The 14,986-nt window shown below is 40.7% G+C and overlaps 1 protein-coding gene across 1 annotated transcript in view; it reads left to right on the top strand.

The window, feature by feature from the left end:
• Positions 1 to 14,986, top strand: part of KCNQ1 (potassium voltage-gated channel subfamily Q member 1) — a 328,778-nt gene that overhangs the window by 38,813 nt on the left and 274,979 nt on the right. Inside the window, exon 2 of the mRNA XM_066552168.1 lies at positions 2,320 to 2,410. Within this exon, the coding sequence (XP_066408265.1) occupies positions 2,320 to 2,410 (91 nt within the window). The remainder of the gene's footprint in view (positions 1 to 2,319; positions 2,411 to 14,986) is intronic.

The following is a 14,986-nucleotide window of genomic DNA, read 5'->3' as shown; positions in this document are numbered from 1 at the left end:
ACTGAAATGGGTCCATGTGCATGAAAAGCCATAAAAGTAGGCAGGTGGTGGGGGTGAGTGGCACTTGATGCAATTCTTACTTCAGCCATCAATTTCTCTAATAGGAACAAGCAAAGAGATTTGGCAAACGATTGACCCTAAGCTTATCCTTCCGTCATTTCGGCACATGAGCTTTCAACTGTAATGCTTATTAGGGGTTTGTGTTTGTTTGGGAAAGGGACAGGAATGGGTTAGTCTTTGCTTTGGTTGCCCCCTTGTGGTTTCTTGTGCTGGCTGAGTTAAACATTCTAACGTGTCTACTGCTACTAAGGGGTATAGTAAATGTGAAGTGGTGCTGCCCATCCCTTGCAGCTCATTGTTTGCTTTGAACTGCTAATTCTATGTATGCTGGACTTCAGATCCAGAGAGCCTCAGCTGTCTCTGTGCAACTGACTCCATTTATGTTCACCTTGTCATGTGTATTGCTCTTAAGCAATTGTGAGAATATTGCAGACAGAAGGGCTGGATACTTAGGGAACATTTATGTTATGTTTCGAATGACTGACTCACCTTTGATTCTCCTGCCTTGTCTGCACAGCTTACTTGTGCTTAAGAATGCCCAAAGGCAGAGATACAGGGTAAAATGAAAAGAGTCTAGAGATTAATCAAACACTCACATACTTATATTTTGCTTAGGTAAAGTATATTTTTATTTGGGTACTTGTATTGATATGTGATAATCTCTGTCCTAATAGTTTCATTATCTATTTGATTTTTGAGCCTAATCAGCTACAAACTTGATCTCCATTATTTGGTAGCGCAGTCTCAAAGGCTGGACTCAATAATCTCAAAGGTCAGGCTTGGTCTGAGGTCTTTTCCAACCTTAATGATTCTGTGATTCTGGCATCATTTTTTGTGTGTGCTTTGGACTTGCATACACTTTATCATGAAGCAATCATTGGGGGGGTATAGCCTATGTCAGCCTTAACACTGTTTTGTTTTCTTGAGTGCTTGGTCTTTCAAAAGATTTACCCAAAGAAGTGCTCACTTCTATGAATAAAGGCAGAGGCTCTGGGTGACTTCAGCTGAGCTATGCCAGTCTTATGTCCTGGTTTAATACTTCTCTTGAGTTCAGTTTTATTCATTATGTCGATTCTCTTTTGTTTTGGGGTGGGTTTTTTTGAGTTAAAAGATGATTAGCTGTTTTAGAGATGCCTAACAGGATGGATGATTTAGTTATTGGATTTTGCAGCATCTTTCAGTTGAGCACAAAGGATTGGTATTGCTTGTCTCAAGAGAATTGTGAGAAATAGCCCTAACAACTAACGTTGTTTTTAACAAGTGGATGTTTTCAGTCTTGCTGGTTGCTCAGGTTGTATTTTTCAAAGAGGCACGCAGTCCTTTGGGAAGTGGAAGCTGCCTATGGCTAGTGTGTAGTGGATAGCATCCAGTCTGGGTGCTACATGGTTTTTTTCCCCAGGGGTGGTACATCCTTTAGGGGAAGCAGCAGTGCTGTGGGATGGGGGCACCTGAAGCTGCTCAGGGAAGGGCTTTGAAGGCAGAGGCTGCAGGGCTGAGCAGCCTTGCTCCCCACAGGGGGAAGAGGATTTCTGGGAGGTTGCAGACAAGCTGGGCTGTTTCCCTGGCTGTCCCAGATCTTATGTTGGAAACCAGGACCCCCTCCCTAAGGACAAATGTGTCAGCCCCTATCCATGGAAGTGTTCAAGGCCAGCCTGTGTGGGGCTCTGATCAGCCTAGTTTAGGGAGAGGTGACTGCCCATGGCAGGGGTTTGGAATTAGGTGAATTCAGACCTAGGTTGTGTTTCAAATGCCAAATGTCAGACTTTATGTATTTGGGGTCTTTTAGGGATCAATTATAAAAGACAGTATAGCACAGCCTATTAACTTTGACTTAGCTGTGGTTTGTTTTTTTTCCCCCAGTTTACTGGGCTTTGGATCAGCAAAAAGGCAAATATTTGAAACATGCTTGGGGATTGTGTGGTGATTCAGCCAAAGTAGTCCTCAAAATAGGAAAGAGCAAGGAATGCCCTTTCCATGAAGGGCCAGGAAACAGCAAATCTTGGAGGTAGGCTAAAACTAGTTTTACCATATGGTTTCATTTGATAATGTCCAACCCCAAACCTCAGTGTCTGAAGAGAAATAAACTATCCCACAGGAAGCAGGATCATGCAACACTTACCAGCTGTGTTAGGGATAATCCAATACCAATGACGTTTCACTGTAAACAGATGATTTGTGATGGCATAATTATCTATTCTCCCCATAGGTTATTACACTGCATTACATTATTTTAATTGTTTAATTTCTTTTCATTTGCAGCTTCCTTATTGTGCTGATATGCCTTATCTTCAGCGTGCTTTCTACAATTGAGCAGTATGCAGCTCTTGCTACAGGGACATTATTTTGGATGGTATGTACATGGACATTAATGGATGTGTGTTTGTTCTCAATGTACAAATTCTGATCTCCTGAGCTAACACCATATCAAACAAACTGCTCCTTGTGGTTTAATTGACAAGAGACTTTTCTGCTTTTCCCTAATGAATCTGCAAACTACAGAAATTCTAAAAGTCGTGGTAACCCAAAAATGAGGTGGTGTACCCTCTGTGGCCTATACTGAGGACCCCTGTGGTGTGTCCAACACATACAGTTATTCTAATTAAGCTTGATCCCTCCTTTTGCTTGGGTTAATACTTTTTTCAGCCATACTGAAGGCCAGACACCTGGCCACAGCAGGGGAAAAAAAACTAATGGGGGAAAAAAACTTGGTTGATGTCATATCCAGCTTTGTTTCAAAAGTGGAAAACTCACATCCATTGACTTTAAAAGAACTTGCTCTACCTTTCTTATGCTCTTTCCCTTCAGTAGAGAAAACACAGTCACCATGGTTGTAGTACACCAGTGCTGCAGCATAGATGTATCAACAAATGCCTCAGCAGTGATTGTGTCCTGCCAGCCTAGGTTTCATTGAAGAGCCTTAGTTTTGAGGTTGGAGAGGCATGATTTTAAACATCCAAACTTTTAATGAATTTTTTGTACCTTACTAGTGGGATAGCCCCTGCTAAATCATTGATTTCTTCTTTATAAATAAATAACCATTGTTTATAAATAAATGACTATTATTTAACTGCTGGAAATGCTGTCACTTCATCGAGAAAATGCTAACGAGCAATTTAAATGTTTGTTCAAAACAGGTATTGTAGCAATGCTTCAGTAATATCATTAAGTGTATTACCACTATTCACATGAAAAAGTTCACTTAAGACCCCCATAAATGCTAATAATTTTTGTCTATTTATCTATGAAATATGCCAAGATTCTATACCTAATATGAATGCTGTAAGAATAAGAATATAGCATATTAAATTTAGTGTCAATCTGCATTAAGCGCTTTCATTCCTGCATGTTATTTTTAACTAGTAAGATATTTGAACTCCTAGGTGTAACAGAACTAGTGCTAGCTAAGAGCATCCACACCTTTATTTCTGCATTCGGTACAATTTTTTTTGTGGTTCGGCATTTTCTCTTTTGTACAGATTTAATTTGTTTTGGGTTTTTTTACTCTATAACTAGTAGGGGTTTTTATCCATAACTTCTGCCAATGTCTGTGATGAATTTAACTCCTGGTGATGTCTCAGTCACCTTTGCAATATATCATAATATTTGACATGTGTGTTGTCTCAGTGAAACAACTTCTAGTGACAACATAACTAGCAAGGTTTCATTCTCTGCCCCCACCCTGTGAAATCATGGAGCTTGTTTTGGTTTGTTCAGTGTGTGTTGTCTGTACCTGGCAGTGTGAGGTGCATGCAAAGCATTCAGGGTTACACACAGAGTGTGGCATATCCAGTATTGTGTATTTCTGCTGTTCCGTGTTATCATCCTCTCTAAGCAATAAGGGAATTGGTGAATGATGTATCAGTGTTCCTGTTCTGCATAGTGAGAAAAACTGTGTTTAATTTCTAAAATTGAAATCCTGCTGGCATGGGTTGCACGGGAAATGAGAAGTTGTCTGTTTGTTCAGTATAGGCAGAGGCTGATGCTGTTTTCTTAAAGGATTAACTGTGGTAACTTTCATGAAACCTGTGGGGATTATGGGGAGCCATCCATCCAAAGCAGTAGATGGGCTAATGTGCTCTCTGCTCTATCCAGTTTCAGTGGGACTTTCCAAGGGGTTGTGGCATCTTGAAACACAAACACAAATGTCAGAATCTCACTCCTGTTGGCATCTATCTACCCTGTGAAATTTTCTATTCTCCTGTTCCTTAAGAGATTTTAAGGTAGTCAACTGCCTTAAAGTCAAAGAAGTTGTTTTACTTTTGTTTACTTTTTACAAGTTGTCAAAAGTAGATGGAAGTGAGTTCTTAGGGGGAGATTTAATCACGGAGGGCTGGTTGAAGAGCAACTGCAAAATGGAAAGAAGGAAGTTCAGTCAAGTGTAACTGCATGTAGGGATTAAGGCACAAAACTGGAAGAGACAGAGTGCAAGCTTCCAAATGATGCTGTAAGGAGGAATGAAAGCTTAGGAGAGCACCCTTTCTACTGCTCTGCAGTAGGAATTAATTTCTTTATTGTGTCTATAGAAGGATTTTTAATTATTTGACAGTAATGATCTTTATTTGGAGCCAGACAATTCAAGTAGGTAAAATTGTCATTGTAGGTGAGCAAAGGAAGGCAAGCAGTTTGATTGACAAAATAATACTAAATGAGACAGAGCTCAAAGGAGCAGAGAGTACCAGCAACCTACCAGGAGTATGGGAATCCTGGAGATGGCTTTTGCTTGGGCGTAACTGAGAATGAAGGAACTTTGGTCATGTAGAGTTTGTGGTTTGAGACCTCAAGCCCATGAAACTGGAGTTGCATGGCACTGAAGATCTGCAGTGGGAAAAGAACAGAATCTCTTCCTCCTGACTGGAAAACTAATTAAACAAGACTATTAAAAGCATTCACAATTAATAGCTATACTGCTCTAGTTCCTCCAAATAGCCAAAGTATTTGGCTCTGACCCTGTAAAAGATCTGAAGCACCTACATAATTTCAGCAGGTAGTCCTTTTGAAAGCAGGGAGCCTGGTCACATTGAAGTTACAGATAGAAGCTGTGTGCCCTTTTTCATGAAGAAGAATTTTCATGCTTTACTATTATAGTCATACAAGATATTACAATAACATGGAAAAAAAGCTATAAAAGTTGTTGAGATTATATGTTGTGGCGGTTTCAGTTCAAAACTGGGTGGAAAAACCAGTTTTGTGTAGTATATTAAAAATACATTATTTTGCAATATATCAAAATATATGAAGTTATTTTATTCTGGAGCTGCTTGTCTTTAAATATCACCTAGCGCAGCACAAAACAAAAGATGTTATGCTATCAATAATTTAAAAGCATTAAAAAACACTTCTATTTCTCATAAAAGCAAGAAAAGCACAAGCTTAGCATTGGAAAAATAAACAGGGGCAAGTTTATATGTGTTCCAAGTGGTGTTCCAGATTTAGACAAAAAGCTTACAATTAGCCGCTGAATCTTTCTTTACTTGTCACCACACTTCACGAGGCAAAGAGCCTTGATGAAAGCTATACCTAAATGCAGTTGTAATGGGAGATTAGGGGAGAATTGGCCTTTTGTTCGTTTCCAGAATGCAGTGAAAACTGTTTAAATTTGCATGTGTTTATTTTCTCTTTTTTTTTTTTTTTTTTTGTTCGCTAGATGGTGCTGTCGGAGGGGGTTTGACTCCAGTTACTCGCTGGCACTTGCCCAGCGTGAGCTGGAGTCTGAGCCAAGGCTGTGAAAGCATCATCATTTTGAAGAGCCCTGTGTACACTTGGCCCGTGTAAAACAGTGGTGCGGGAGAGCTTTTGCCATGACTCATAAAGAGAATGTGGTATATCAGGGTAAAAATTGATTCTGAGACTACAATGTCTAAACTATGGAAAAAAGTAGTGCAGAGATGTATGTTCCCAGAGAGGCCATATTTTTCTTTTATTTTCATAAGCAAGGATTTTATGGTGCCAGAACACAGCAGAATGCTGTTATCTCAGCATGATCTAAGAAAATCTAAGTGCCTGGTCCAAGGGGATTAAATATTCTGCTGAACCAAGGGATATTTGGTGTGCCTGAAAAAGCTATTTTCTGGTAGGAATCTCATTTCAATATTGATTCCCGCCAAATAAAAAAAAGAAGGAAAAGCTGTGTTTTTATGATGAAAGTATAAACTCTTTCCAGCTTTCTGTTTTAAGTTCCTTTTCTACTTTAGCATACTTCTTATTGAAGAGATTAAACAATATTTAAACTTTTAAAAATACAAATTAAGATTAAAAGGCAATAGTTTTGGTTTGTTAACATTTACTTCATTGGCATTGAAGTTATTCCTACACTTCTGAGAAACTGGTACAGACTCTAGGCCCATAGGAAATCCTAGTTTATATTGCTTTTTTAATATAATGTTTTGTTTTGAGTGTAAAACTTGGCTTTTGTTTGCTGGAGTTTTTTGTGGGTCTTTTGAGAGAGAAAGAGGAAAACACCTACAGCTTTTGCTTCTGAAGGTGGTCTTCACAGAGAATGCACAGTTCAAAGGGGTTCCAGCAGTTTTCTTTCCTGATAATATCCCTTGCTTAAGAAGGCCAAAATGCAGACTCACCATCTGCATTGGTACATTTTCATCCTTTTGAAAAATTAAATGAATTTAATATCTGTGAAGGTGCCTGGTGACAGCTCTACAGATTAATCTAGTTTACAGACTCTGAAGAACAGCTGTAGCTGAGAAAGTGAAAAATTTGTCCGTGCAGCCTCAGCAATGTCCCCTGGTCTGACCCAAAGTGAGGCCAGCTGGTGTAGAAGATGTGTCTAGTGGATTTATGGTCTTTAATCTTTTTCCTTTGTTGGACCTGCAGAAAGACCTGTCCAGGGAGTCACTCACTGCAGCCTTTCCTTTCTGTCACTCCTCTGACAGCTGACATGGAAAATCCCAGCTTTCAGTCAAAGCTGGCTTCTTTACATTTTAGTTTATAGGAACAATGCCAGCTGTGAGTGATTTGGAGGCTCAGAAAACATGATTAGAAATTAAAATTGCCCTCCTCTCTTTTAATGAGGCAACAGTACGAGGAGTAGCTGGAATAGGGATCTTCCCCTGAATGTGCACCCAGGTGTTTCTGGCTGCAGTTCAGCCCCTGATTGTGATGTTTGTGGCTGAGCTGTGCTGGCAGATAACGTGAGGGCTTCTAATCTGCCTCCCTGCAAAATCAGCTGCCTTGCTTTGAAAGGTTGCTGGTAGTAAGATCTTAACTTGTTCCAGCTGTTCTCAAAGCAATCCCTTGTCAACTCCCCTGGCCTGCAGAAGAGAGTTATGCACTTAATGTAAATGTGATGTTAAAAGGATTTAATTCATTCGGTTCAGAAGGTTGCGTGAATGTGCTTAAATTCTGGTTTATGTCCGTTCTGAGCAGGTCAAAGGGGGCCAAATCAGATGCTCCTAAAGTGGAAATAAGGCTGGCTGTTCAGGACAGCTGAACCAATTTCATCAAATGGGAGCTTTCTTATTAAAAAAAAAGAAAAAGAACAAGCCTCTTGCTCTGGTTTGGTGTAGATGGAATCTGAGTTAAAGAGGAATGAAGAGGTGATATGGAATGAAAGCATGCTAAGACCAGTAAGGGAGAGATGAGCTGGTTTTGTTTAGACATGTGCTAAAAATTAAACCTGGTAGAAGGCTGGAGTTTCCATTTAGAATCTGCAGAGGGCAGCATTGGCCCACGCTGTGTTCTCCTGGGGTGGCTGCTTCTGACCTTGGATGGTGTCCTCTACTAGATAAAAATATAATTTGGAAGAAGCGAACTCTTAATAAAGAAATGTTTTTCCACATGGGCTTGGGGAATTTTATACGAGTAATTAGCAATCATAATTTGTGGAGAGAGAGATGGGAGAAAAGGGCTGTGTAAACATTGGTGCCAGAGAAAACTCTGGCAACTTTGTGGTGGAGCCTCAAAATTCATGCAGTTTGTCTACTTTATTACTCATCATGTGGATACCTTTAAAAAAAAAAAAAAGAGAACAATTAATGCTTTCAGTGAAATGAATTGGGCAAGTGTTTGCATGGAGGAGAAAGAAAAAGTTCTTAAACTTGTTAAAACACAGAAAAACTTCCAATATGTTATGCCCTGCCAGGTACACTCTTGGTATTATTAGATGTTTCCTATTCAGTTGGGATAAAAGAAAAAGTTTATTTTTGTAAATTTCTCTAATGTTACCACCAGGAATGGCCTTTAGATGTTTATGATAAGAATAAGCAGCAGTTTGTACAGAAACAAACCTGCATCTCTTTTTACATATATCCGTACATTTCATCCAGAAGGTCCACATTGTGGGTTTGAATTCTTATTTTAGTCTGCTACAATGGAGTGGCTTGGATGTAGAAAATTGATTACTTCTGCCTTTTCTATGAAGTTTGAAAAGAAAAATCCCTTTCCCTGGGATTTCTGTGCCTGGAGTTGTGTGGTGGCATAACTGAACATTGCCATTTAAAATAAAGTCTGCACCTCCCTGGCTGTGCATGAAGGATTTTAGCATTTATCCCCATTGGGACGAGGTGGCTTTGAAGCACCAGGCATTTTTTGGGACTCGGGCTCTGAGGACTGAGATGGGCTCTGGGCAGAGCGACTGCCCCGAGCTCAGGGTGGGGCTGGTGACAGATCGTGGCCAGCACAGGCAGCGCTGACGGATGGGTGCTGGCTGCTTGGTGGCCCCCAGGATCTGACACGGGCATCTCCCTCCCTGGCAGCCCGGGGGGCTCTGCCAGACACCAGCATGAGCAGGGTGCCACCATGTCCTTCTGCCCAGCTTGTCAGGCATGAGCTGCAGCAGTGGGAAAGTTGTCAGGAAACACTGCTTTTAAATTGAAAGGAGGGTTTTGATAAGTAAGGGATATGTTCTCTGGAGTTGTTAGTTTTTCACCTGTTCTCAAGAGCTTGTATTTGCCTTCATAATTCACACAGTGGATTGTTTCTTTATTTTTAAGAACAGGCACATTCCAATAAATTGTGTTCAAAGGTGCAGATAAGAAAATGCCATTACTGAAAATGGCATGTTTCATTCACAGTTACATTTTTATTGTTCACTTCTGTCAAGCTTCCTACTTAAGGGTTAAATTTTGACTAAACTTTCCTGGGGTATAAATTCATGTCAAACTTGGAACATCAGCTTGGTAAACTCCAAAAGAAGCATAGTAAACATATTTTCTTTGAAATTATACATATTTCTCACTATTTATTATTTTAATAAACAAGCAGAGTAATACAAATTCCATCTAGGGAAAAAAAAATTAAAACTATGGAATACTGGTGCATGCTATAGCCAAGCAGTGAAAAGAAAGATTTTTAAATTTAGGGTTTATCTGGATTAGTGTGTAATGTTTGCAGTGACAGGTGTTTCCTTTATGCTTTGCCCAAATGTCTGGAAAGTAGTTTGTCATTAAGTGCTACATTCAGTGTGTATCTCAATTTCAGTATAACTGGAGGGTCCCTGGCTTTGTTAGGTCCTTGTTTTCACATCTGACCTCAGCCAGCTGGAGTCTATTGTTTTAAGCGCAATGTAACAGCTGACATAACATAACGGATATCAAGCCCAAAAACTGAAACAGGGCCCTGAACTGAGGCAAAGGGAGGGGAAAGGGAGAAGCTGGGAGGAGGGACAGGGGCAAAACTAGCTTCATGATTCAAAGTGGGAGTTGCTGGCTTGTTTTCCCAGGGGGAATTAGCTAGGAAATAATGGGATGAGTCTGTTGAAGTTCTATTTGCAATTGATTACATATGATAGACTACTGAGACAGGTTTGAATTTGCCAGCTGTCACTTGCTGGTGGCTCTTGAATGGCTTTAAGTGGCCCTTGGTAGGCAGAACTGGAATCAACTCTGCAGGTGTGGTGTAACTGTAGAGCAGAAAAGCAGCAAGTGCCAGTGCCTAAGAAGAAAGGAGCTTCCAGGAGTTAGGAGAGAGAAAATAACTTAAATTGAGTGTATTAAGAACTTTATTTTGCAATGTTGGGTTCAGTGGGTTCAATTAACTGGCTAAAAACCCAAAATCAACTGGACTTCTTGGTGGCTTTCTTTTTCTTGGCAGTTTCTGAAGTAAATGTCCATGAGTTTATTTTTTAAAAGCTTCATTATTTTGTTTCTTGACCTCTGTGTTTGACAAGAGCAGAGTGCATCTCGACACTGAGGTCTAACTGCTCTTGGAAGGACAATGAGTAAATGAACATCCTCTTAGAAATTATTCCAGGCCATGAAAACAGTGACAAATATCTGGCTTTGTGCACAGATAGAGAACAACGACATGGGAGAATACCCTTATTTCTTCATATGTATTCATGTATATGCTTCTTTACATATATAAATATTCTATTTGTATATAGAATGTTTCCTTTTTCATCAGTAATTTGAAGAAAAAAGTACTTCTAGCTGGATTTCATATGTATTGAGTAGAGCCTCTGGAAATTTTGCCCTTTTGAGAGTTTATTCCATGGCTTTAGATGAGGGGCTGATGCCTTGCCTTCCAGGGGAGAAAAAAGGCAAGACTGTATGCTGGCTGGGTTTTTCTTAAATGTATATGTGCAGAGGCAACTAAATTATGTTCTACGTTTTTAAGTGAAGCTTTTATGGCACGGGACTTGCAGTTGTGCAGTGTGTTTAACTTTGTGTGTATGAGTCGTCATCATGACTTCAGTGGAGCTTCCTGTGTGCATAAATATTAACAGGATCAGGATGTAATAGGAAAGATTTCTTCAACAGAGTCTGCTTGTACTTAGGGGTAACCTAGGAAGCATGAGTTTGATTTATGTAACTGCAAACTGTATTTATCTCACATTTAATGTTTTAAATGTGTTTTTATCTAATTTACTTTTATTTTGTTGGTATAAAAAAATGTCATCGTGACTGAAGCATGAGTTGTGTTAAACTTGTCTTGCACAAAGGGTTTCTAGGATTGCTCCTGTTGTACTATGAGGCCCAATTCTACTTTATCTCAGTAATCAGAAAGGCCTCGTGAAAGTTTATTAGAGCTGTTGATTCAGTGGCTAGTAGTATTTAGCATGGGCATTTACATTTTATCTCAGCTTATAAAAGAAATGAATTTAATTGTGGAGCTCAGTGCATGGTGTTTGTACTGAGCTGCTGGAGAAGTCTGGATAGCCCAGGGAGCTGCCACGTGCTGCATTTTCCTTTCTGTGCTCATGGCGTGTCCCGTGCCTTGGGAGCAAACAAGGATGGGTCCCCAAGTGCCCTGGCAGCCACAGCAGCCAGAGGCTCTGCAGCAGAGTGAGTTCTGTGGGCTTCTGAGTTCCCTCTAGGGACTGTATATTTTTTATATATAATATGTGTGTATATATATCCCAGATATTGGGATAAATGTCTTAAGACCTCTGCACTGCTCAGCTATCCCTGCTGGTCACTGATTTCAGGGACCTGTGTCTTAGTGCATTGCTTACATCAGGTATTTCCACCTAACCCATGCACCAGGAGCATATTTTAAAGATGTTGGGGGGAACCAAGAGCTGTTACTGGCGCTCAGAAACAGCTGGACTTTGAAGTACTAACAAAATAACCAAAATGCCTGTTTTCACACCCAGTCTGTGAAAGCAAGCTCTGTGCTGCCTCACTTTGATGGTTTCCCTTATGCTAATCACACTGAGGCTGGCCTCTTTTTTTCCTCCAGCATGTTGTTAACATCCTTATTTGGGCACCTTTCAGAAACTCTCCTTTTTGCTGCTGTTTCTGTCAGTTTGACAGGATGTGTTCACACGTGGAATGCATGCAAAAGGAGTTGATTTACTTGTCCTTTATCCCTCTGCAGCTGTTCCCCAGATCAAGGTGAGAAAGGGTGTCTGCTGTGGAGGTGATTTGTCTGTTCCAAGGTTCCCTGCAGCACGGCTGGGTTCAATGCATTTGGATGCTGTTTTGGCTGCAGCACTGCAGAGCAGTTTCTAGTTGGATTGCGTGTGTGTGATGACTGACCTCCATCTGGCCCACAGGCAGGGAGCTTGACAGCTACCTTCTAGGAGCTGCTCCAAGTCATTGATTTAGTATTTGGAGCTCAGAATGAGTTATACTCAGTGGCCAAGGCTAGGGGAAAGGGAGGAGAGAAAATTAAATATTTACTAATCTTACTTCTGTAATGCCTTACAAACACGAGTGTGCTTAACCTTGCAGTGTTCTTGGGAGGTGAATATTAGCAGTTTTATGTGTAAAATCGGGTGATCCATAGCTTTTCCACTCTAAGTTGGCTTTGTGAGATAAATCCTTCAGAGAACCCAGGCTGGACTTTCAAGAGGGGGTTTCAGCCTACATAAACTGGCACTGCCACCTGAAGAAATGATCCTGCTGCTCCATTCCTTCTGCCAACACAAGCATTTATGCAGCTCTGTTGTCAATTGCCTTGGAGAGCTCAGATGGGTTCAAATTAACCTTTTTTTTGGCCAGATGAGATTGCTTCTTTTGGCAACAGTTCTGGCTTAAACTGTTTGTGGAACTGTAGAGTAAGATTTGTTAGCTTTTGATAGTTAAAAGTGTGATGGAAACTTTATCTGCAACACAATTTACAAGCAGACTCATGTGTTATTCTTCTGAGAAAGGACATTATTGTTGTTTCCATTACAGCCCTGCCTGTGAAAGATTGAGTACAACACCTAGTAGAGTGTGTGGAGCCACATGCTCTGAAAGATAGCTCCTACCCACACAGGTTTTGCAGCCCAAACAAAGTGGTTGAAAATGTAAGGGGAAGGAAGTTCTGAGTGGACTCTTGCACAGCCAGGCACTGTGGCAGAGAAAACACGACTTCCACAAGTCCCAGCTTTGGCCTGCTCCAAGCATTCTGGTTGAGTGATGGGACTCAGCAGTCACAACACTGAAAAGGAAAATATAGTTAACTTCTTGTCTCGTTTCTTAACTTAGAACTGTGAAGGCTTTGGTTTGGTGTTTCTTTTGTCCCCCAAAAGCTGAGATTTTGGCCCTTATTTTACACACTGGAGCTTGTGCCTCTCATGTATTGATTTGACTGAATAATGAATTAACTAGCATTTTATGTCTACTTTTCATCTGTTTTGCTGCAGGACAGCAGGGTTGCAGCCTGACAGCTGACTGAGGCCAACTTGGCTGATATTAAGTTTATCCTGCAGGTCTAGACCTGCCTACCATAATCCAGAGCTGGTTATTGAACCCGCGTTGGCAGCTGGGCCATCTCTACAAACAAAAGCTGTTTTGTTCAAACTCAGCTAGAACAGGCAGGGTGCAGGTAGGTTTGCAGATGCATGTCTCTCTGGAAATCTTAAGAAGCAGTTGTCTGCAAGCTCTTTGCTCTAGGCCCTCCGTGGGGTTTACCACTGCCCAGAACTGGACTGGATTGTGTTCACTTTCACGGTCTGCTGCAGTGCCCAGCTGCCCCAGAAAGCCTTTTTTATTTTTGCCACTAAAGATGGTTAAGCCTACTGTGGTGGTAACAAAGAGGGCAAAGAGCACTTCCACAACAGGTTACCGTTGTTCAGCTCTGTGGGTGGTAATCTCCAAGATGAGAAGTGCAGGAATGAGCAGCAGGGTGGGGTTGTATCTTCAATCTCTTTCTGTCTTTGAAGTGATGGTAGGCACGTGGTTGCACATGGCAGTGTAGCCTAGTCCCACAGGGTATAATTGTACTATTATGTCATCATAATTATTAATACAATAACAGGCACATTTGGGGTTGAATTAGTGCAATTTTTTTGATAAAAAGGGAAAAAAATACCCACGCAACCAAGCCCCAACTCCCACATATCTCTACACAGAATACTAAATGTGTGTGTAGAATAGTCTCAAAACAGCAACTTACCTTATAGATTCCTAACATGTGTGTTTCTATATGCATTAATATATATGTAAAATTTTTTAAATGCTCCTTGGATATGAGTGGGATTTTTCAGATGCAGTGACACGTGTTTTCATACTCACATGTTAGGATATTCAGCTCATTAGTGAAACAGTTAAATATTTAACCACTGTGAGTCATACACCTTTTTAAAGCCAACAGAGTTGAAAAGTATTTAAACAAATAATTCTTCTCTTACTCCTAATTCTGAACTGTCTTAGGAAGTTATCTCATCCACAAGGAAAAAAAAAATTCAAGAAAATTAGGGGCAGTGTTCTGACTGTACAAGTCAGCTTTACAATGGTATGAGCTTGCAAATACATTTGTGATACTTTAGGTAAGGTGGAGGCAATAGATCTGGGATCTTGTAGACCTTTTAAGCAGCAGAAGCTTGCAGCAGTAATTGAAATTAATAACTTTGTAAACAGAGACCTATATTTGTATTTTGGCAACAGAACTAGGAAACCCCATGCTACAATGAAGAAAAAAATGCTTCCAAGTAGTATAGTAATAATGTGAAATTTCCTTTCCTCTTCTTAATTGATTATGTCAGGTAAATGGCCGATGAGTCAGAGGTGAGAAGCTCAGCCATGTATCAAGTCACACAAAAATGCACACTGTGCCCATTCTGTCAAACAATTCCCAAAACAAACAGGCAGTCTGTCAATCTTTACTTTGTCAAGGTCAACAAACCATGGTACTGAAATGCTAGTGAAGACATTAAGAGAAATTCTGATTAGGAGAATCTCCTGTTTCATGAGTTGATTTGACTTTTGGAAAGCAGCTGAAGTCTGGTTTCTAAGTGTTCAGACACAAGGGACTGTTAGCTTTCTAGTCCCAGGCAGCTCCATTTATTTTGTAGCTTATGTGTAGGGGTGTTTCTGTCTTTAGAACCAAGTCATATCTTCGTGGACATGTACAGGGCACTCACAGCCCAGAAAGCAGCTGGGCTCTGGGCAGGAGGTCGAGGGAGGGATCCTGCCCCTCTGCTCTGCTCTGGTGAGAGCTCACCTGCAGTGCTGCACCCAGCTCTCACCCAGCACAGGAAGGGCATGGACCTGTGGGAATGAGTCCAAGAAGATGGTCAGAGCCCCTTCCCTAGGAGGAAAAG

The sequence above is a fragment of the Molothrus aeneus genome, chromosome 6 (assembly GCF_037042795.1).
Source record: "Molothrus aeneus isolate 106 chromosome 6, BPBGC_Maene_1.0, whole genome shotgun sequence".
Lineage (NCBI taxonomy): Eukaryota > Metazoa > Chordata > Aves > Passeriformes > Icteridae > Molothrus > Molothrus aeneus.
Note: the sequence above shows the minus strand (reverse complement) of the source record. Positions and strands in the feature narration are given on the sequence as shown.